Source organism: Carlito syrichta, unplaced genomic scaffold (genome assembly GCF_000164805.1).
Source record: "Carlito syrichta isolate Samal-C Ts95f unplaced genomic scaffold, Tarsius_syrichta-2.0.1 Scaffold153520, whole genome shotgun sequence".
NCBI classification, from domain to species: Eukaryota; Metazoa; Chordata; class Mammalia; order Primates; family Tarsiidae; genus Carlito; species Carlito syrichta.
This window is the reverse complement of record NW_007097616.1, coordinates 563610-587129: the sequence shown is the minus strand read 5'-3', so window position 1 is coordinate 587129 and position 23520 is coordinate 563610. Positions and strand designations below refer to the sequence as shown.

General features: G+C 35.5%; 1 protein-coding gene across 4 annotated transcripts in view; it reads left to right on the top strand.

The window, feature by feature from the left end:
- Positions 1-23520, top strand: part of ARID4B (AT-rich interaction domain 4B) — a 151414-nt gene that overhangs the window by 89889 nt on the left and 38005 nt on the right. For 3 of the 4 annotated variants that reach the window (XR_002481498.1, XM_008050590.2, XM_021708861.1), the window contains exons 11-17: positions 1409-1563; positions 4727-4799; positions 6870-6964; positions 8075-8172; positions 9053-9296; positions 9621-9793; positions 14865-15119. Coding sequence is in view for 3 of the 4 variants with exons in the window: in XM_008050590.2 (XP_008048781.2) it covers positions 1409-1563; positions 4727-4799; positions 6870-6964; positions 8075-8172; positions 9053-9296; positions 9621-9793; positions 14865-15119 (1093 nt within the window). In the remaining variant the exon portion in view is untranslated. The remainder of the gene's footprint in view (positions 1-1408; positions 1564-4726; positions 4800-6869; positions 6965-8074; positions 8173-9052; positions 9297-9620; positions 9794-14864; positions 15120-23520) is intronic. The other variant, XM_021708862.1, reaches the window with a different exon arrangement.

Sequence of the window (23520 nt, the reverse complement as noted above, 5' to 3'; positions counted from 1 at the left end):
GTAGTCTGGCTTTTGCCTGGTAAATAAAATGTCAGTTCCTAGGGTTGGTAGAAAAAGGAGTCAGAGTAATTTTGATTTGGTATTTCTCACTAATGAATATACATCCTTGACCACAAGGCTCCAGTAGTTTTATTTGATTGAGAAATATACTGTAATTGCATTTTTTACTTGGTTTTGGCATTGTAAATAATTGTTTATTTTCTCTTTGCTTTTATTCACCAGACTCAATAATATGCATATAGATTGGTCAGAATCATTAAGTTTTTATTGTTTATAATTTGTTTCCATGTATTGTAAAATGAGAATGATTTTAACTAGCTAATTTTAGTTTAAATTAATTAACATAGTTTTAATTTAGGTTTAACTAAAAATGTAAAAGACATTTATAGTCAACTTTCAGGTATTATATGTTTATTACAATGACACTGTGCTGGTACACAATACTGTTTAATAATTGTTAGGTTAAATATTAAATGGTTGAATATGTTAAAATTATTTTCACTATATTTAATTTTTATTTAAAAGAAGAAAACTGCTCTTCTTATATTTATGTGAACCAAAGTAAACTTCTGATGGTAGTAGTATTGCTGTCCTTAAAATGAGCATGTAATGCATAGAACTGATAGCATTAAATATATTGCTACATTAAAAAGCACTTAGTGCTGAGCTCGATGGCTCATGCCTATAATCCCAGCATGTTGGGAGGTCGAGATGAGAGGACTGCCTGAGCCCATAGGTTCAAAAACAGCCTGGGAAACTTGGTGAGACATCATCTCTACAATTAAAAAAAAAAATTAGCCGGGCGTGGTGGCATGTGCCTCTAGTTTCAGCTACTTGGAAGGCTGAGGTGGAAGGGTTGCCTGAGCCAAGCAGGTTGAGGCTGCGGTGGCCGTGAGCATGCCACTGCACTCCAACCTGGGTGACAGAGTGAGACTCCAACTCAAAAAAAAAGCACTTAGCACAGTGCCTGGTGCACAGCAAACACTTAGTAAGTGTCAGTGGTGGCTGGACGTGGTGGCTCATGCCTGTAATTCCAGCACTTGGGGAGGCTGAGATGGTAGGATTGCTTGAGCTCAGAAGTTTGAAACCAGTCTAGGCAACACAAGACCTCACCTATACAAAAAATTTAAAAAAATTAGCCAGATGTGGTGGTGCACACCTATAGTTGCAGCTACTTAGGATGCTGAGGCGGAAGGATCACCTGAGCCCAGGAAGTTGAGGCTGTGGTCAGCTGTGATCATGTCACTGCCCTCCATCCAGCCTGGGCAACAGTGAGACCTTGACTCAGAAAAATAAAAATGTGGTGGTATTGGCACAGTAGTTTTTATTTCTTTATCTTATTTAATATTTTTAGACGAAATAGTTGTTTTAACTTCTTCAGTTCATGTAGTTTATGGTCTCTTTCTAGCCTTTGATCAGGCACTTGAATTTCACAAAAGTAGAACTATTCCTGCTAACTGGAAGACTGAATTGAAAGAAGATAGCTCTAGCAGTGAAGCAGAGGAAGAAGAAGAGGAAGAAGATGATGAGAAAGAAAAGGAAGATAATAGTAGTGAAGAAGAGGTAAATTGAAAACAGTTGATATCTTTTAAAATTATAAATACCAATTGAGTTTTCCTTTGTAGGTTAGGATTTGGCTTGAAGTCATTAATCACAAATATTTTTAGTATGAGAAATATTTAATAATTAAATTGTATTTGTGATATTCATAATAATCAAGTAGTTTGCTTGATTATTTTTAAACAGAAACATGATCTTGTAAAATTAAAATTTTAAGTATAGTTATCCATGTAACTTCAAAAGGTTTCTCAATCTTATTGTGTTTTTGGTTTATCAGATAATGAAGAAGGTACCCACCTCATAAAAATGCTTTTTATCACCATGTAGACAGCTGTTACCTCATGAAATGTTTACATCAGCATAGAAATGTATAAAATACATCTTTTATTTGGTATTAAAAGAAAAAATCAGCATAAAAGTATAGATTAACATTTTATTCAGAGATCTTAAATCATTTTATCTAGTACAAATGGGTAGATAGCTGTAATTAGATCATAAATAAGACATCTGTGAATTTATATGGATCTAAGAGCTAAAGTTTTGGATTTTATTATAACTGGTCCTTTAGGTCTGGCAGCAACAAGGGACTATTTAACGTTTTGCTGTACTGCTCCATAAGAGTTACTAAGTGAGTGGTACAGGTAGTAAAGGCTACTATATTTGGTCATGAAATGAATTGTATTTTGTGTGTTTAGCAAATTAAGGTAATGTGTTGCTAATATGTAATATTTTAGGTAAATTATGAAATTCTGCCGTTTATCTGTAGTGAACAATTAATGAAATAGGATTGTTTTAGAGGCTATATTTGAGGTTATAGTCATCTATAACGACAGTGTATAGTGTGAAAAGTTTTCTGCCTCAGTCTTTTCTCTGACTGCTTTCTATTTTAATTGCTAAAATGAATAATCAGACCCTTGTTAAAAACCTCCTGAGTGGCTTTTTGTCACTGTAAAAGTTAAGCTTCATTGTAAAACCTTCTTTATTGTCCAAGTCTTGCCTCTTTTCTCATCACTTTTCTTGCTATACCTTCCCTCTTTGAACTTTATGCCATAGCAATATCAAATTACATACCTTGCTAGTGCTTACTTAGCTATATACCAGTTCCTTTGCCTGTATCACCCTTTTCTCTCCTGCCTTCTCAGTCAGCCTAGCATATTCTTGTTCAGTTTTGAAAACCCTACTTAACATGCCATCTCTGTAAAGGAAAACTTTCTGTGAAGGTATTGAAACCATCCCTTTCTAACCTCAGGAGCGTTACTTGCTCCCTTTGCTAGTCTACTACTGTTCCTTATACGTATTTTATCATACTCATACACACACAATTTATATTTATTGTCTGGTTTTTCTTCCTCACTAATTATAAACCCTTCATAGATACGAACCCAGTCTTACTCATATTCATACTCATAGTGTCTGTCATAGTGTGTAAAGTGTAAAGCGTAAAGATGGTTACACTAGTTATCAAACCTTTTGGTGCTTAGATTTGTGTTTTACAACTGTTTCTGTAAAGGCAGATCTGATCTCCAGTGTAAATATTTTCTTAAATTAAAAACATCCCCTAAGTGTTTTTGGAATAGGAATAAAGTTAGCAGTTTATTAAAGTTAAATAATGAGACATTGAAGGATATGGAGGCATTTAAGATAATATCTAGAAAACAAATTTCCTAAGATTTGTATCTGACTACCTTACCCAAAATTCGTCCTATGTGAAGAATGTTTAAATTGAGAAATACAGACTTATCATAAGCAAATTAGTGGTTGTCATTTATTCTTCTCTGCCCAACTAGAAAACCATGTTTACCAACATGTGCTTTTAAAAAAAATTGCCTTTCTTTGTTATACTAGCCTTTACAATAAAAGGGCAATCTTGCTAGAACAGTGGTGATAGGCATATCATTTTTTATTTTATTTTTATTTTATTTTATTTTTTTGAGTTGGAGTCTCACTCTGTTGCCCAGACTGGAGTGCAGCGACTGTTCCCGGCCACGGCAACCTCAACCTGCTGGGCTCCAGGCGACTCTTCCGCCTCAGCCTTCCGAGTAGCCAGAATTACAGGCGCGCGCTACCACGCCCAGCTAATTTTTTTGATTTTATTGTAGAGATGAGGTCTCGCCTGCCCAGGCAGGTCTTGGATCCGCGGGCTCGGGCAATCCACTCACCTCAGCCTCCCAAAGGCGCAGGATTACAGGCTGAGCCACCGAGCCTGATGGCATATCATTTTTTAATTTACTTAGATTACCAGTTGAGTATCCTAACTTGTACTATTAGAAATAGTATGTTTCAACCAGAGTAATTGTAAAGCCTCACTGTATATTTTGAATCGTTTTTTTCTGCAGTTACTCTTAATTGTGTTCTATTATGGCAGGCTCCATAGCGTATTTTCCTTTTATTTGATTCAGCACCTACCATAGTGCCTACACTTACAGGTGCTCATTAAATGTTGTTGAATGGATGAAAGTCATTGAATTGATGAGTTCCTCAATCTTACCTACTACCCTGCTCCTTGCAGGTTGCTTCAGGACCAGCTCCCTACTGCCACAGCCCTTGGCCACAGCAGCAAGAAGCTAGTCCCTCCCTTGTAATTGATAAATTGGGGAACTATTTTATTACTTGAATAATTCCTTAAGTCTGAATCTTCAGGTATTGTAGATCAAGATTGTTCCCCACTTTACTGATTATATAAGCTTGAAGTACTATACAGTGGGGCTGTATACAATGAAGGATACCTATAGGTACAGCTAATAGGAACCCAGACTTGTAATAGTTCCTTGAGGAGAAATAATAGAGTCAGCTTTGGTGTTATACCCTGCCCAGTTTCATATAATGAGGGAAGATCTTCTTGAGCCTATGACCCTGATTTAAAAAATAGATCTCTGATATGGTAAAAAGTTCATGAATAATCTTTCTAGGCCCATTTCTTATATGAGAATTTACATTTGGGATTCTAACTATTGAAATACCTTTTAGGACATATTCCTCTATAAGCATAAACTGTCTAGACTTAACTGGTTTTAAATAACTTAGTATTAAGAAATAATTATTTGGTAAAAGACCTTTATAATATTTTAATGAGTATTAGTCTTTGCTGTTGGTAGGAAACCTGCTTGTAATACTAAAATGCTTAATTGAGGAAAATAATATTCTTTTCTTTTATGACTGAAATTAGGAAGAAATAGAACCATTTCCAGAAGAAAGGGAGAACTTTCTTCAGCAGTTATACAAATTTATGGAAGATAGAGGTGAGTATTTTCTCTTTTATTTATCCTTAATGTTGTAGGTTTTGGACAGATAATGAATATTTTTAAAATGAGAATTCTGTTTATTAAGCTATGTGTCACCAATAATTATGGCTGTGTTTTTGACTGCTGGTATCACCATCTTCTAATATCGTACCTGTGACATAAGTAGAATGAAGAATTTGACTGTATTTTGATAGATATTATGGCCATGGACACATAAATGCCTTTATCCTGCCCTGCCAATTCCCTCGCCTATCCATGGTACCTTAAAGACCCTTATATTAGGGAACAGTATCAGAATGGAATTCATAGTAACATTTAATTAGCGCCTACACAGAAACCTTTAGTAAACAGCCTCTCCCAAGATCACTGTTTGCTATTCCTAAGGTATGTCTAGTAGAGGAGAGATATCACACTTAAGATGAACCACAAGTCTTAAGACTTACAGAACTAAGACAAGAATTAAGTCATCAATAGAGAATCAGTAATAGAGAAAAAATATAACAGATTCTCAAGGTGAGCTGTGGCTCAGCCGATTGAATTTGCAACATGCTAAAGCCATGCAGGGATTGAAGGAGAAGGAATAATTTACAGTGATGACCTGGTTCTTCAGTAACTGTGTCCTATTACTCTCATGCTTATTTTCTTGGTCAGAGTCTACTTTCTCCTTTCCTGAGAAGGTGCTAGAAAGGGAATGAGGGAAAGAGAAAACTTTCTTGCTGGAAGGGAAGGATGCAATGAATGATTAATATTTGGAAATTCCACAGTACTCTGGGAATTAATATTTTCTAAATCCTTGTTTGTAATGCTGATGAATAGAAGCTGACTCTGTCTTCTTGTGTTCTCATAAATGATAGCTACCATAATGTAGGTATCTCTTTATTCTTTAATATAAAAGGTCTTTGATTCCTGTATTCTTTCTTCCTTTATTCCTTCTTTTCCTTCCTTTCTTTCACAGCTCACTACAGCCCCAACTTCCTGGGTTCAGATGGTCCTTCTGCCTTGGCCTCCCAAGTAGCTGGGACTACAGGCATGCATCACTTTGCCTGGCTAATTTTTTTGGGAAACAGGGTCTCAATGTTTAACCAGACTAGAGTTCAGTGGTGTGATCCTGGCTCACTCCACCTTTGACCTCCTGGACTCAAGCAATCCTCCCAACTCAGCCCTACCCCCCAACACCCTGTAGCCAAGACTTCAGGTATACACCAGCACACCTGGCTAAATTTTATATTTTTTTATAGATGAGATTTCACTGTGTTGCCCTGGCTGGCAAGCAATCCTTCCGCATTTGCCTTCCAAAGTGGTGGGATTGCAATCATGAGCCACCATGTGCCCAGCTGAATTTTTTAACTTTTTTGTAGAGAGCAGGTGTCACTATTTTGCCTAGGCTGGTCTCAAACTCCTGGGCTCAAACGATCCTCCCACTTCAGCCTCCCAAAGTACTGGAATTACAGGCATGAGCCACCTTTCCCCAGCCTGATTCCTGCATTCTTTTTGTGAATGAGACTTAGGCTAAGAAGTATACTGTTAATAGGCTTTTTGTATAAGATAAATGAAAAAAATGGAGGAAATGAACAATCTAACATTAGGAAAGAGTGATAACATGTGACTGAGCCAATCATATGTTGTTCAGAAAGGGCCATGGAATGCAGTGTCTGTACTGTGTTGTCTCCTCCACCACTTTTTAACTGTTGGATTCAGTGTCCTTCCCTTGCATTTTCCTGTGTGTGAATGAAACAAAACTGTAGCTTTACTGTAGAATCATTGTTCAGAGCAGTGGTAAATTAGTAAAATACAAAGAAAGTATCATAAAACTTCTCATTGTGAAGCAGTTGCCCTGTATTTATTTTCTTACTCCCCAGAGGGAAGAAGGAATAAAATCTTACAAGGTTTCAAAAATCTGGTATGCAAAAAATTTTAACAGGACTTAGGTATACATATCATGTGTTTGATTAACGAGGGTTTTTTCCCCCTCATATGTACATATATATTGTAGCAGTATTATTTGAATCCTTTGAAATTTTATATAATATGGTGTGATGCTAGCATATTTTGTGTTTTCTCCAATAGGTACTCCTATTAACAAACGACCTGTACTTGGATATCGAAATTTGAATCTCTTTAAGTTATTCAGACTTGTACACAAACTTGGAGGATTTGATAATGTAAGTTTTACAGTCAAAAGTAAAACATCTTTTTTATGCAGTATGTTTTCTTGGGTACCTGTCATCTCTAAAATTGCTTATTAAAAAGAAATAACCTAAGAATATAAGGAAAATAAAGGGGAGCAGCCATAAAAAAGAGTGAAATCATGTTCTTTGCAGCAACATGGATGGAGCTCGAGATCCTCATCCCAAGTAAACTGACTCAGAAACAGAAAACCAAACACTGCATGTTCTCACTCATAGGTGGGAGCGAAACGGACACAGATATGGAAGTAATGGACACTGGGCTGACCAATGGAGTGAGGGGAGCGAGGGAGGGTGGGTTTAGAAACTACCTATGGGCACAATGTCCACTGTCTGGGAAATGGGTTACCTGAGACCCAGTCCCCACCACTACACAATATGTTCATGTAACGAAGACATACGTGTACCCCCAAATCTAAAATTAAAAAGAGAGAGAAAATATCATGTATACAAAGTTCTTTCACCATGGCTTCAACTCTTCTAGAATTTCGCATGAAAAACATAATTGTTTGTAGGCTTTTGTATTTGACTTCTTTCACCTTAGTATGATGCTTTTGAAATGTGTCTTCGGTGTTGTTTGTGTATCAATACGTCACAGTTTATTCCTACTTTTGTTGATACGATTCCATTATATTGACAGGCACAATTTGTTTATCCACTCATCAACTGATGGCCACTTGGGTTCCTTCCAGTTTGGGGCTATTATTAATATATTAATAAAGCTACCATGTAAATTTATCAAAAAAAAGGAAGAAAGAAAAGAAAATGGAAAATATAGCTGAGAGACATAGAGCTAGCCTCCTCAAAGTTTAAATTTTAACTAAATACTTTTTAAAATGAGCTTTCTGATTTACTGTTAAGTTGGTCAAACTTTCATAAATCTGCATATGTCTGAGTCTCAGCACAACCTTATTGGTAGAAATTCTTTGTTTCTGCGACTCTGTTTCACTAGAGAACAGGGATCTGTCTGAATATTCTTTGTGCTCTTAATTCCTTTACCAGTGCTTGATGTAGGCAAAAAATGTTTGTTGAACTGATCTGAAGAAATTATTTTAAGGTTGCCATGTTCATTTCACTTTGTCTTAGATCGAAAGTGGAGCTGTTTGGAAACAAGTCTACCAGGATCTTGGAATCCCTGTCTTAAATTCGGCTGCAGGATACAATGTTAAATGTGCTTATAAAAAGTAAGTGTATTTGATATGACTATCTCCAATATTTAACCTAGAAAGCTGCATTGTGTTTACCATATGACTGAAGCTGATTAGTTCTTAAAGAAGAAATAAAAAAATTTACGAAAGTAATCACTCTGTGATAACATTTTCTAGGATATTCTATGAATACTAGATTTATGAGAAATCCTGTGAAGAAAGTTTCTGTGGCCAAGTACATTTGTAAAGTACTGCACAGAAATTAAAATGTTAACGTTTTAAAGTCAAATAAATCCAGGTTTGAATTGGTTTTGCCAATTATTAGCTCTTTGTTTCCTTGTACCATTTTATTTGCCCTAAGCCTCTGTTTCTTCATTTATAAAATGAGATAATACCATTTGCCTCAGAGGATTACTCTGATGATTAAATGAAATTTACTAGGGGGCTCAATACCTCAGCCATAAGATATGTGCAATGAATGGATGCTGTTACTAATACTTCATATAGCTATTATTATTAGTATTATGATCTTATTATCTTTAATATGATTGTATTCATTCTGAGCACAGTTTTTTCAATGAAATAATTTTTGACAAAGGTTTCTATTTGGGTTGAAAAGATTAGAAAGAACCTTTCAATATGGCTCAGTATCTGAGAGGTTTGTTTTTTTAAAATTTTTATAGAGGCAAGGTCTCTCTTTGTTTTTTAAAATGTTTATAGAGGCAAGGTCTCTCTGGTTTTGAACTCCTGGGCTCAAGGGATCCTTTTGCCTCAGCCTCTCAAAGTGCTAGGATTACAGGTATAAGCCATCATGCCTGGCCAGTATCTGAGGTTTAAACAAAAGAAATGAATACATGTACAAAAAAACTCTGTAGTTATATTTTGAATTAAAATGTAATTTCTTCTCTGTTTCCAGATACTTATATGGTTTTGAGGAGTACTGCAGGTCAGCTAATATTGAATTTCAGATGGCATTGCCAGAGAAAATTGCTAACAAGCCATGTAAGGAGTGTGAAAATGCAAAAGAAATAAAAGTTAAGGAAGAAAATGAAGCAGAGATCAAAGAAATAAAGATAGAAGAGGAAAAGAATATGATACTAAAAGAAGAAAAGCCTATTGAGGATGAAATTGAAAGAAAAGAAAATATTAAACCCTCTCTGGTAAATCAGATACTGTTTTACCTTCTTTGGTATATTTTCTGTATCCTCTGTGAAGTTCCCAAAATTAATTTACTGTATAATATTGTACTTTATTGTTTGTCTGTTTTCTTAAGTGCTACTTTTATATAATTTTGATTGTAATAACTATTCAAAATAACTGTTAACTATTTTTGTCTAATGTTTTAAGAATGGAAGGAGTTTCTTAAAAGTAACTAGTAACTTTACCAATATTAGTATTGGTTGGTACTTTCTGTTACTAATAGATCATGGATTTAGGCTAAAAGTTTTACTTTTGTTGGTTTAGTTCCTGTGATCTTTTTCTAGGGAAGTAAAAAGAATTTATTAGAATCTATACCTACACATTCTGATCAGGAAAAAGAAGTTAACATTAAAAAACCAGAAGAAAATGAAAATTTGGAAGAAAAAGATGACACAACTAGGGTAGATGAGTCCCTCAGCATAAAGGTAGAAGCTGAAGAAGAAAAAGCGAAATCTGGGTAAGAAAATTGTTTTTGGTTATAGTGTATTTTGGCTAGATGAATTCTTATAATTTACTCTCTGTATGTATGTATGTGTGAATCTAAATTTGATTGACCAAATATCAGATAATAACATGATTGGCATTTATCAAGTAAATAGCATTTGCCTCCTTCAGAGACCCTACTAATATAAAGTTGTAGAAAAAGATCATATTTTTGATCCATTCTTCTTGCTCTCATCATGGAAATGTATATAACTTTAGCTTGAGGAAAATACACTTATTGCATTGTGTTGTGAATGTCATGGTAATATAAACTGGGTAGATGGTGTGTTGGCTGTAGATTCTGAGCATTTTATTTACGTGTTAAGCTAAAGCAAGAATGAAAAATATTAAGTTTTCAAAAGGGAATAATCATTATGTTGTTTTTATGTGATAGTAACATGTGCTTGTTTTAGTCACTTTGGAATGATGAATTATTTAACAATGTCTGATTTATGCACTGCCAGTGGACCCCTGGGTTTTATAGGCAATCTTTGACATTTGATCTTGTTTTTGAGGTTTAAACAAGATAAGCTTCTTCATTGTTAGTGTTTCATTTACATAAGCACAACCAATTTTTTAAAAAATCATTTTATTATTTTTCTGAAATTTGGTCACTGCATGCAAACAGGGAAGAAAACAAAACTGGGCTCAGATGAATATAGTAAAAGGTGTTTATTTACTTTGTTATATTTCTGTGTACGTATATATTTGAAGTATGCTTTACTGCTATTGGAGACTATTTGAACTATTAAGGAACTTAGTAAAGAAAGTTTTTTTTCTGAAATCTCTTGATCCTTTTGATTTCTTTTGCAATTTTTGGTTGGGCCATGCAGCCAAGCATGGAAGAAAAAAAAAATACTGGGTTTAGGTAAATATAATAGTAAAAGTGTTTGTTGATTATATTTTGTTATATTTCTGTGTGAACAAGTGTATATTTGAAGTACTCCTTACCTACTGGAGACTTTCAGTAAGTAACTTAGTAAAGATTTAGCTTTTCACCTAAAAATTTGATTTTTAAATCTGCAGATATTTCTGGAACTTCTACTGTTTGCAGGGCATTGTGATAAATTTGTACCTTGTCTTTGTTACTTAATTTTTCAAGTTGGTGCTTCCACTCATTTTATAGAATTGTGTTTTGTAGGGGTTTTTTTGGAATTAAAGGCAGATTTATTAAAGGAAAGGTATGTTGTGAAGAGCACAATGAGCAGGACGACAGTGAGAGTGTCTGCTGCCTGTAGGTTTTTATAAATCCCTTTAACGCCTCAGTTATATAGATTTTACTGTACTCTAGATATTTATTAATATATGTATGTCATAAACTAAAAAACCAGATGTGCCTGCCCTAGTTTGGTAGATATTTTTTAAAGTATTATGTGTTGTACCTTTCTATATAGTAGTCCCCACTTTACCATGGTTCCCTTTCCATGGTTTCAGTTACCTGCGGTTTACTGTGGTCTGAAAGTAGGTAAGTATAGTACAATTAGGTCTTTTGAGAGAGCGAGAGAGAGACACCACATTCACATAGCTTTTATTACAGCATATTGTTATAATTGTTCTTTTTTATTATTAGTTATTGTTGTTGATCTACTGTGCCTAATTTATAAATTATTTATTGTAGGTATGTATGCATAGGAAACAACAATAGTATATGTAGACTTTGGTCCTATTCACAATTTCAAGCATCCACTGAGGATCTTGGAATATATCTGCCGCAGATAAGAAGGGGCTACTGTAGTTGATTTCTAAGTTTTATTAGATAAGTACATTAGAAATTTTTACAATTATAAAGCACGATGTATAGATATTTTCTACTATATAAACTTTCCGTAAATCACAGACTAACTAACAAGAACTGCCTTTATAGTCCAGGTGTGGATAATTACAGAAGTTAACTACGTGTAAAATGCTGGGCTCAGTTCCTTGCCCATAGTAGGTATTTCATAAACTAGCTTTTTTATACAATTTGTTTTATTGTAAGGAGTGTAACACCAAATTAGGAAAATTTGGTATTTCTTTATGAGTTCAGATGAAAAACCCTGCCTGATACATTTGGTTTCCCAAAATGTTCTCTAAATGATAACTTATTTTAAAACATATGTATGTGTATGTACGTGTGCATGTTTGTAATATAAGCCTCAACCTCTTTTTTTTTAACCTATTTGTTGGATATATTTTATACTTTCAGATGCTCGCTTTCTTGGCATTCTGCATTCTGTTTGGTTGCACATTACCCCTCAATTCGCCACTGAATTCTTAGAAAGAGGAGTAGTATAGTCTTTGGCTGTTTGTCAGTAATTATATTGTTTTCTTCTTTATACTTCAGTGTATTATTTAGGCGAATTTCATTTGGTTTGTATCTGAGGGTGACATTAAGTGTGAATTTTAAATTTTGATTGCTTTTTATGATTAATATAGAGTATTGTTTATATTCTAGATTAAATAAGAATATTGGCACTTACCAGTTGTACTCAGTGTATTATATAATACAATTTAGAGTTTGTTTTCACTTTGAAAATTTTAAACTTTTTGTTCTTTCTTTTATATGATGATTCTGAGGTACATGATCAATCTTTTCTTTTATTGTGCCTACCATAATACACTTTTTTCCTCCTTTGATATGCAAAAATACATTCTTATGACTTAAGCAAATAGTGTTTTTTCAAAAAAACGGTCTTAACTGTTTTAATTTGCTATATAAATATAACGTTTATTTAAAATTGTTCATAATAATTTATCATCCATAACACTATTTCTGTTTATTTCTTATATATTTTAGTCTTACTAAAATTGTTTCTTCATCATAGAAATATTAATATATTTTCAGTAACAGAGTTAATTTTTTGTTGTTGTTTTGAGTTGGAGTCTTACTCTGTCACCCAGACTGGAATGCAGTGGCACACTCCCAGCCACTGCAGACTTGACCTGCTGGGCTCTGGCGATCCTTCTGCCTCAGCCTTCCAAGTAGCTGGAACTACAGGTGCACGCTATCATACCTGGCTAGTTTTTGATTTATTGTAGAGACAAGATCTCGCCAAGTTGCCTGGGCTGGTTTCGAACCTGCAAGTTCAGGCAATCCACTCACCTTGGCCTCCTAAAGTGCTGGGATTACAGGCTGAGCCACGGAACCCAGCCCAGAGTTAATATTTTTATCCAGATTATAGCTGGCTTCATTTAGGTTGTAGTTTTTAAAATTTTTTAATTTTTAAAAAATTTTTTGAGTCAGAGTCTGGTTTTGGATTCCCGGGCTCAGGCAATCCTCCTGCCTCTATCTCCCAAAGTGCTGGGATTACAGATATGAGCCACCGTGCCTGGCCAGGTTATAGTTTTAAAATACCTATTCATTTGTCAGTAACTGAGTCTTTAAAATAGGAATAGATCGTGAGAATCTTTGTTGACTTTGTGATATACTTCTCACAAAATTAATACTTTTGATACTTTTGTGAACTCAGATATCCACAAGTCTGTTGGGCTTCCCTCTTGCCCCACTATACAGAAGGAAAAGGAGAACAAGAAAACATTAAAGTGCTCCTTATGTCACTCACTGTTTGTAGATTATTTTTGTTGCCTATGTATTTGCATAGTTAAGAATGATAAAGTATGTTATCACTAAAAAGGTTGCATGTAAGGTTGTACAACTGAAATTATCAGTGAAGTTTTTTTTATCAATATCATGTTCATTAACTTTTAAAGCTTAATTACTAAGCTTTCTTGTGCTTTTCATTTTGTGGTGTTTATTCGTTAGCTGTAAAGTGATGGAGTCTTTTTAAGAGAACATTGTTGTAATAAGTATAGACATACAGCAGAGCAGATAAAAACTGGCTAAATATATTATTGGATCTCATATTGAAGTTATTTTTTTATAAGTCTAGTGCTTGGAAAGATTTACTTATTTATTTATTTATTATCCTTTTTGAGTTGGAGTCTCACTTTGTCACCCAGACTGGAGTGCAGTGGCTACTCCTGGCCATTGCAGCCTTGACCTGCTGGGCTCCGGTGATCCTTCTGCCTAAGCCTTCCAAGTAACTGGAACTACAGGCGCGTGCTACCACGCCCGGCTAATTTTTGATTTATTGTAGAGATGAGGTCTCGCCAAGTTGCCCAAGCAGGTCTCGAACCCGCGGGCTCAGGCAGTCCACTCACCTCAGCCTCCCAAAGCGCTGGGATTACAGGCTGAGCCACCGAGCCCAGCCTTGGAAAGATTTATAATTGAAGATTTTCTCCAACTTGTGTAAATAAAGATTTGTGGTCAGTATAAAAAGGACATGAATGCTCCTTTTTAGACAGTACATGATACCAAGAAGGTCAGAATGGTCATGTGCTCCTTCTAGAATAGCCTGGATTTTAGTTTTGTATATTTGTAATTGACCTCTCAAATACCTATTTTTTTGGGAACTTCATAGTTGAGAGGATTTCTAGATGACTTTAGTAAATATGTAGTAAAGAGCAGAAATTGTGGCAAGGTTTTAAAAGAATAGAAAGAACAAATTTGATTTGACATTAGTAGAATATTTCTGTGAAAGTTAAGATAATATTTCAGTATAACAGTTGAAAATTTGGTTGTAGCACGTTCTATAGTTATTAAAACTAGCCATCTGCTTGTAAAAATTTTTGTTGTAGACATCCTAAGGCTGGAGGAAATACTTGAATGAAAAATAATTTTTAGTCAGAAAATGGCAATGAAGAGTAATTTTTTTTTTTTTTTTTGGCAACTGCGATAAAAAGCAATTTGATAATAAAACATGAGAAATCACCCTTAATAGTTTCTTGCTATTCAGTACAACTTCTGTTCTTCTGGCTGTTGGAAGTTTTCTTTTACTGCACTTATTTTTGAACCTTCATTTTCTCTAAGCGTATCTTTTCATAGCCATGATCATCTTTCAGTTCTAGTCTTTAATATTAAATTGAAACTCAGAGAATTTCATACACGTGGAATCTGCTGTTCCTGGAACAATCACAGCCACAATTTTTATCAATATATGTGGTTTGGAACTGAAAAACGTATGAAGTGTCTTTTATTAACTCTGCAATTTCTTAAACCTTTCAAGAGATGAAACGAATAAAGAGGAAGATGAAGATGATGAAGATGCAGAAGAGGAGGAGGAGGAGGAGGAGGAGGAAGATGAAGATAATGAGGACAGCAATGAAGAAGAGGAGTTTGAATGCTATCCACCAGGCATGAAAGTCCAAGTGCGGTATGGACGAGGGAAAAATCAAAAAATGTATGAAGCTAGTATTAAAGATTCTGATGTCGAAGGTGGAGAGGTCCTTTACTTGGTGCATTACTGCGGATGGAATGTGAGGTAACTTGAGTTTTAGCTAGTGATTATTACCTAAAAACAATTCTAAAATACTTTTGTATTTAAAAGCCTAAGTAACGAATTATGGACTTGTTAGTATTCTAATTGAGGTCATAATACCTTTACAAAGTATGTAGTTTTTAGCATGTAAATACCTCACTTAGTGACTTAGTACTTAATGTTTTCAGTACTTAGAAGATATTCTTAGTGTCTAGAAAACTGAGATCTACACAATTGATTTTTATGTAATACATATAGCTTAGGAAAGAAAAAAACATTGATGAAATGATAGAAGGATCTATTAAAATGGTAAAAGAGATAGGAACTTCTTGATGTCTACAAGCCAGTTATTAGGCTGCTTGTTATCTTGAATTTTTACACAACATTGCCACAGTAACCTCTTCTTTTATTCTTCTTGAGTCATCATTTCTTTCTTTCAGTAGATAGGGATTTACAAGTTGTGACTTCCGGCTGGGTGTAGTGACTGACACCTGTAGTACCATCACTTTGGGAGGCTGAAGCAGGACAATTGTTTGAGTCCAGGAGTTCAACCAGTCTGGGCAACATAATGAGACCTTGTCTCTACAAAATAAAACATTAGCCAGATGTGGTGGTGCAAGCCTATAGTTCCAGCTACTCAGAAGCCTGAGGTGGAAGGATCACCTGAACCCAGTCGGTTGAGACTGCAGTGAGCCATGATTTTTGTGCCACTGCACTCCAGCCTGGGCACAGAATGATACTCTAACTACCAAAAAAAGATGGGATTTCCTGAGATACATTAGCTATTTCAAGAAGTCCATATCTCCTTATTAACAGCTATGGCATTACAACCTTATTATGAAGTCACACAAATTTATTTGTGTCTTTGAAACAATATGGTTGAAAATGTAAGCAGGTCTGCGTGACTAAAATAGAATGCACTTTGTGACTGCTACTGATCTAGTGAACTGAAAGACAAGACTATATTTAGTTTTAGATTGTGTTCAATGACCTAAGCTTTTTTTCTTACACAAGGTTTCTTTGGTTTATCCAAAGAAGTTTTTTGTTTTTGCTTTTTATTCCAAATAAGTTTTGTATATTGATTTTATCCAAAATTGGGCAGCCAGTTTTGGTATCTGATTACTTAATTATCTTTTAAGAATAATTTAATTCATTTTGGGATGTTTGATATTCTGCATTTGAAACTAGCCTATGATAGAGTCCTTGAAAAATTAACCGTAGAAGTTGTAAGTTGTCTTTTCGTGGTATACCAACTGTCTTCAAGGAGGAATACAGTTCTTAGGCTTTGTATTTAAATTATATTCTGTAGTTTGGGAAGTTATTAAGGCATCATCTCAAATTCTATTTTTCAGTGCTACAGATAAAGTTTTGATTCTTTTTAATTTCTTCCCACAATGTCATTTCATTTCTCCCTTTCTCAAAGAAAATCACTTTGAAGAGTTTTGAGGCTATTCTTACTGGTTTTTCTTTCTACTTTTACATACATATAAATGTACTCATAGAAAATATATAGTATTCTTCCATGCATATGTCTTAAATAAATTAGTCTATTACAATTCTGTTTTTAAGTAAAAATTTTTTGTTGTCCTATTGTAATAAGAAGCTCTAGAAGCATAGTCTAACCCGATTATCTTTCTTATAATTCTGATCCATTCTGATGCTTGGAAGAAAATAGCAACTTAGGTCATGAGTAAATGTTCAGGAATTTTTTTGGGGGACTCGTTCTTTATTATTTCTAACCAACAAGATAAACAAAATTCTGTATTTCAAGGAATACCTGTAATCAGTGCTTAGATGTGATGGTTATCCTGAAAGTAAGCTTTTCCAGATATCACTCTAACACTGTGCTCAATTTATCCTTTTAGCTGTTAGTTCTTACGTGATTCATGTTTTTTCTCACCTGAAGGCCTGGCTATCCATGAACATGTTCATAAAAAGATATTTGAGATCTCAGATAAAGCTGCTATAAGAATATTTTACCCAGTTTTTTTTTTAAGTCATGTTGATCTTATTAGATGATTTCATTAAAAATACAAATGTAGAGGGTGTTCCACTTTTGCTTAGATTTAAATGTAAATGTAGAATATGTTGGTTTAAAATTGGGAGAAAAATGAAATCAGCCAGAATGAATAATTACTAAGTAATGCACACAAGATAGATGAGAGTCACAACATCTTTTACCTTTCTTTTCAGTTCTCTCCTAGTTATTTTGCTGGTTTATATACAGAGACAGTGTCCTTTTCCTCACATGATTGAAATTCTGTGACGAATGGATAGAATTCAGGTGTTCTCCTACTTTCAGTATAATCAGTTTGATTATTTTCTATTTCTTGGCTCTATAAAGAAGAGGCTTAGTAGATATAAGAATTGATATATTCATAAAGTTATTTCCCAATTTAGGATACAACTTCTGTTTTGTTAAGAAAAGATAAAAGGAAAGATAAATTTTAGGAGCACTTGGGTTTTCAAGGGTAGAAACGATATCTACTATTTTAGTTTTGAAATAGATGGAAGGAAGGGAAGGTGAGAGAACATTTTAAGTTGAGGTTTCAAGTTTTTAATAATGTAAGAAGGAAAATGGGACCTAGTTCAACAAGATATGCTCGTGTTACTAAGAAGGATGGCATCTATTTCTGACAACTCGAGTGCTTGTGTGCTATGAACTTTCAAAAGAAGAAAACTTGTCATCTTAATGAAGACCTGTAAGGTGAATCTCTACACACTTCAAAATCATAGAGAAAACAACCATGGCTGGGTGCGTTGGCCACGCCTGTAATCCCCGCACTTTGGGAGACCAAGGCAGTAGGATCACTTGAGACCAAGAGTTCGAGACCAGCCTGGGCAACAGAGAGAGACCTCCGTCTCTACTAAAATTAAAAAATAAAAAAAAAATAAAGAAAAGAAAACATCTATACTTCAGTAGACTGAGCACTTAATTTTCTTAGGGTTAAAATAATGGTATTCCTGTTTTTCTCTGCAGTGACCAAAATTGATAAATAAGCAATAATTAGGATTTTTACTGCTTCTCCATGTCTGCAGTGAATCTTATAAGGACTGCAACAAATCCTCATCTGCTCTGTAACTGTTTTCCTGTTCTTTTGGAGGCCTTCAACTTGATCTCTAAATTTGTACTTAACAGATGTGAAATTAGAAGTGAAGATTTACGCATGAGGGTTCATGAAAATATTGTGGGTTTTTTTTTTAAATCTTAAAATGGCAGATATCCATGATAAAAGTAATTTTGGAAATTTGTGTAAAATGATTTTCATGTGTTTTGTTTTATCTGAGACATCTTTTTCCAACAAATAGATCTTTCTTAAAGAAAATAAGAATAACTTTAAAAAAAATACTGTTTTGTTTTTCCATTTTTTTCTTTTTCTAAAATACTGTATAAATCTCAAATATAATTTTTTATGTATGTTCCTATTTTGCAGCTGAAAAATGTTGATTTCTATTACACAAAGGCTAATGTTTGGGCCAGTTTGTTTTTTACTACTATTATGGAAAAAATAAAAGATATATTTTACATATCTATGCCAAATTGAATGGAAAGAGCTCAGACTCATGACTACAAACTAGAAATGGTATAATATTGCTTCAGAATTTTCCTGATATGGTGACCATATGTAAAACTATTGTCTAACACTATAGTATTAACTAGGTTGCCAAGCACTAGAATGCCTGGAGTATTCTAAATCTATTTTTTAATAAATTATATCTAAAACTCTTCAAGGCTGAACTCCGTGGCTTAGCCTGTAATCCCAGCACTTTGGGAGGCCTAGGTGAGTGGATTGCCCGAGCCCGCGGGTTCAAGACCAGCCCAGGCAATACAATAAATAAAAAAAATTAGCTGGGCATGGTAGAGCGCACTCCTGTAGTTCTGGCTACTTGGAAGGCTGAGGTGAAAGGATTGCCGAAGGAGCGCAGCAGGTTGATGCTGGGGTAACCGTGAGCATGCCACTGCACTCCAGCCTGGGTGACAGAGTGAGACTCCAACTCAAAACAAAACAAAACTCTTCTAAAAATAGTATTCAATGTAGATAAATGATAAATACATAAAAGTAGAAAAATAACATTAATATTTTAGTGTGCTTTCTTTTGGTCTTTTAGCAACTATATTTTCACTCATGCCTGTAATCCCAGCACTTTGGGAGACCAAGGTGAAAGGAGTTCAAGACCAGCCTGGGCAACATTGTAAGACTCTGTCTCTACAAAAAAAATTTTTTTTTTAAATTAGCAGGGCAAGCTGGGCTTGGTGGCTCAGCCTGTAATCCCAGCGCTTTGGGAAGCTGAGGTGAGTGGATTGCCTGAGCCTGCGGATTTGAGACCTGCCTGGGCAACTTGGCAAGACCTCATCTCTACAATAAATCAAAAATCAGTTGGGCGTGGTAGCATACTGTAATTCTTGCTACCTGGAAGGCTGAGGTGGAAGGATCGCCAGAGCCCAGCAGGTTGAGGCTGCGGTGGCCAGGAGCATGCCACGGCAATCCAGTCTGGGTGACAGAGTGAGACTCCAACTCAAAAAAAACCAAAAAATTTAGCAGGGCAGGTGCCTGTAGTCCCAGCTGTTGGGGTGACTAAGGCAGGAGGATTGCTTGAGCCCAGGAATTGGAGGCTACAGTGAGCTTTGATTATGCCACTGCACTCTGTCCTGGGTGACAGAGCAAGACCCTGCCTTAAAAAAAAAAAAAATATATATATATATATATATACATGCACACACACGGGGGTGTGTGTGTGTGTACACATTTTTTAAAAATGTTACTCATATTTCAGTAACTTTTAGTAGTAGGCTCTCTGTTGTACCTGTTTTGACTTTTCTTAGTCATGTTAATATTTTATAGAGCTTCTTAATTATCTAATTGATTTTTTTTATTCTCAAGTCTAAGGCATATCCTAAATATGGGCTTGATTTCTGAAAGTAAGGTTATACATTGAAATTAAAATGTCATGAAACTCTTTAGAGTGTATCGGATTAATCTTTGTTTAGATACAACGGAGTATATGGGACTTATCTAGATTAATTAATTGACATGAAATCTAAAATACATCAGTATTTTTTTTTATGGTATATCGATGCTGATTAAATTATCTTTATTCATTTCAAACATGGCTTTCCATAATCAAGGAGTTGTAAATTTAATCAGAGAACGAATTGTTCTGTGTTGCAGATCACCAACTGCATTAAAGGACACCCTAAATTAAAAGAGGAATAGAAAAGAAATACTTTAAAATTTCAACTGTAAAACTCTTAGATAAGTCTCAACAGTTCTAGTCCACATTATGAATAGTAGAAAATTTAGAATAAAAATGCCTTAAACTTAATGAATAAGGTAAATAATGAGTAAGGAAAATAATGATTCTGGGTGATGCCCAAATCCTCACTGCTAATAGAGACGAATTTTTGTGCGGGTAAAGGTTGCCCCTAAGATGACCTGCCTATTTTGTGGGATGCCTGGGAGTCATTATCTGCCTGTCCCACTCACGTTTAAAAAAAAGAGGAAAACTGAAAATAAGATAAATTATGGTTAAAATATATTATTTGAAATAAAAACATGTATTGTGTTTTTAAAATATCTTATTTTCACTAAAACTTAATCCTTCTTGGAGGGAGTGAATCAGGGAAGGAAAAAACCTAGTAAAAGGCTTTCACAAATAAGTGGGTTCAATTACTAACATTCAGTTGCTTTTGATCAAATTTTATTCCTTTATTTGGCAAACATAAGTTGAACATCTACTATGTGCCAAATACTCTGCTTGGTACCGAAAATACCAAGAAGTGGTCCCTATTAAGGAACTTATAGTCCAGGCAAGATAATTACCCTAGCAGGATTTTGCAGTTCATTGATTCTACTACCCTTTACTCCCCGTAATGCCCCTAGTACTTTCTTTAAGTTGCTCACATACCTTGGTCGGTTGTTATAAAAATTTTTTTTCTTTGGGTGTGATGGCTCATGCCTATAATCCTAGCACTAGGGAGGCAGAAGTATTTGAAAGTTACCTTGGGCTCACATCTATAAACCCAGCACTTTGGGAGCCCGAGTTGAGAGGATTGCCTGAGCCCATGGGTTCAAGACCAGCCTGGGTAACTTGGTGAGACCTCTTCTCTACAATAAATCAAAAAATTAGTCAGACGTGTTGGCGCGTGCCTGTAGTTCCAGCTACTTGGAAGGCTGAAGCAGAAGGATCACCTGAAGCCAGCAAATTGAGGCTGTGGTGGCCATGAGTGTGCCACTGCACTCTAGCCTGGGAGACAGAGTGAGACTCCAACTCATAAAAAAGAAAGAAAGAAAAACAGTTATCTATACTTGCTCTCCTGTGTCTCTCCTGTTGGTTCTATTTAAATCCACTTTAATCAGACTTTTGCCCCCACCATGCCTGTAAAACCATGCTTCTCAAGATCACTAGTGACCCCATGTTGCTGAATTCTACCTTGTTTTCTCACCCCCTTGTCTTCAGTGCCTTATCAGTGGCATTATACCAGCTGGTCACTCCTTTCATGGTACTCTTTGCTTGGGTTCCATCTGCTGCAGCTGCAATGTTTTTCTTGTTTATTGTCCTTTTCTATCTTTCTCAAAATTAAACCATTTCTCAGTTATCTTTTGTGTCTTCTTAGTTGTCTTGTATGTTTTCTCCCTTCTAATTGTTCCCTTATTTTTTCTTTCTGATATCCACTTAATTTTTTAAACTTTTTGTTCCTGTTTGAATCCTAACTTGAATCACATTTCTAATACTGAATTTGATCTCCTAGAATATAACTTCCACCTAAGACTCTGGGCAAATTCATTCCCTTCAACTTTGCTCCCCTTACCTTTTTTTTCATTTTTTCAAGCTTTCCACATTACTTTATATTACAAAAGTACATTTAATTTTTTTTTTTTTTGAATCAGAGTCTCCCTCTGTTGCCTAGGCATGCTCACGGCCACCATAGCCTCGACCTGTTGGGCTCAGGCAATCCTACCTCAGCCTTGTGGTAGCTGGAACTGCAGGCATGAACCACTATGCCCAGCTAATTTCTTGGTGTATTGTAGAGAAGAGGTCTGGCCCAGTTGCCCAGACTGGTCTTGAACCCGTGGGCTCAGACAGTTCTCTTGCCTCAGACTCCCAAAGTGCATGGATTACAGGCACAAGTCATCACACCTGGCGTTTTAATTTTAAAACATGAAAAAAAAATCCCTATTTCTTACCTATTCCCCTGATAACTCTTACCACATCTAGAAAAGTATGTACCTGACATATGGTAAGTACTAAATGAATGTGGAACTAAATTGTACTTCCTGACAACAAAATGGAAGTAGAGCACAAGTTAAAATTCAAATAAAAGCTACTGATTTTTAAAAGTAATACCTGTAGGATATAGAGACTAATGGGGATTGGGACAGTAATAGCTTGGCACTCTCACTGGAGCCCCTCAACTCATTTTTGCATGTAACTGTTGCACTTTCTGAGGAACTATAAAATTTTTGACAGAGGTGACACTGTTTTACATTCTCACCAGCTGTGTATTAGGGTTTCAGTTTCTCTACATCCTTGTCAACATTTGTTACTCTTCTTTTAAAAAACTTTTTTAGGCCGGGCATGGTGGCTGACGCCTGTAATCCCAGCACTTTGGTAAGCTGAGGCAGGAGGATTGCTTTAGGTCAGGAGGTTGAAACTGTGGTCAGGAGACCAGCCTGGCCACAGCAAAAAAATCAGAATTAGTCAGGCATAGTGGTGCGCACATGTAATCCTAGCTACTCAGGAGGCTGAGGCAGAGGGTCTGCCTGAGTTCAGGAGATTGAGGCTGTGGTGAGCCGTAAATTGCACTAACACCCTGGGCAACAGATAATAAATAAATAAACAAGTGAATATATATATATATATTTGTGTGTGTGTGTGTGTGTGTGTGTGTGTGTATTTTTAACATAGCCATTCTAGTGGATGTAAAGTGGTATCACATTCCATTTCCTTAATGACTAGAGTTGTTCAGCATTTTTTTCATCATCTTACCAGGCATTTGTATATCTTCTTTGGAGGGATGTCTCTTCAAGTCCTTGCCCATTTTTGAATTGGTTGTTTTGTTGCTGAGTAATAGAAGTTCTTCATATGTTTTATTTTTTTTTAATTTATTTTATTTTTTATTTTATTTTATTTTTTTTGAGTTGGAGTCTCACTCTGTCGCCCAGAATGAAGTGCAGTGGCCGCTCCCGGCCACCGCAGCCTCGACCTGCTGGGCTCCGGCGATCCTTCCGCCTCAGCCTTCCGAGTAGCTGGAATTACAGGCGCACGCTACCACGACTGGCTAATTTTTTGATTTATTGTAGAGATGAGGTCTCGCCAAGTTGCCTAGGCTGGTCTCGAATCTACGGGCTCAGGCAATCCACTCACCTCAGCCTCCCAAAGGCACGGGATTACAGGCTGAGCC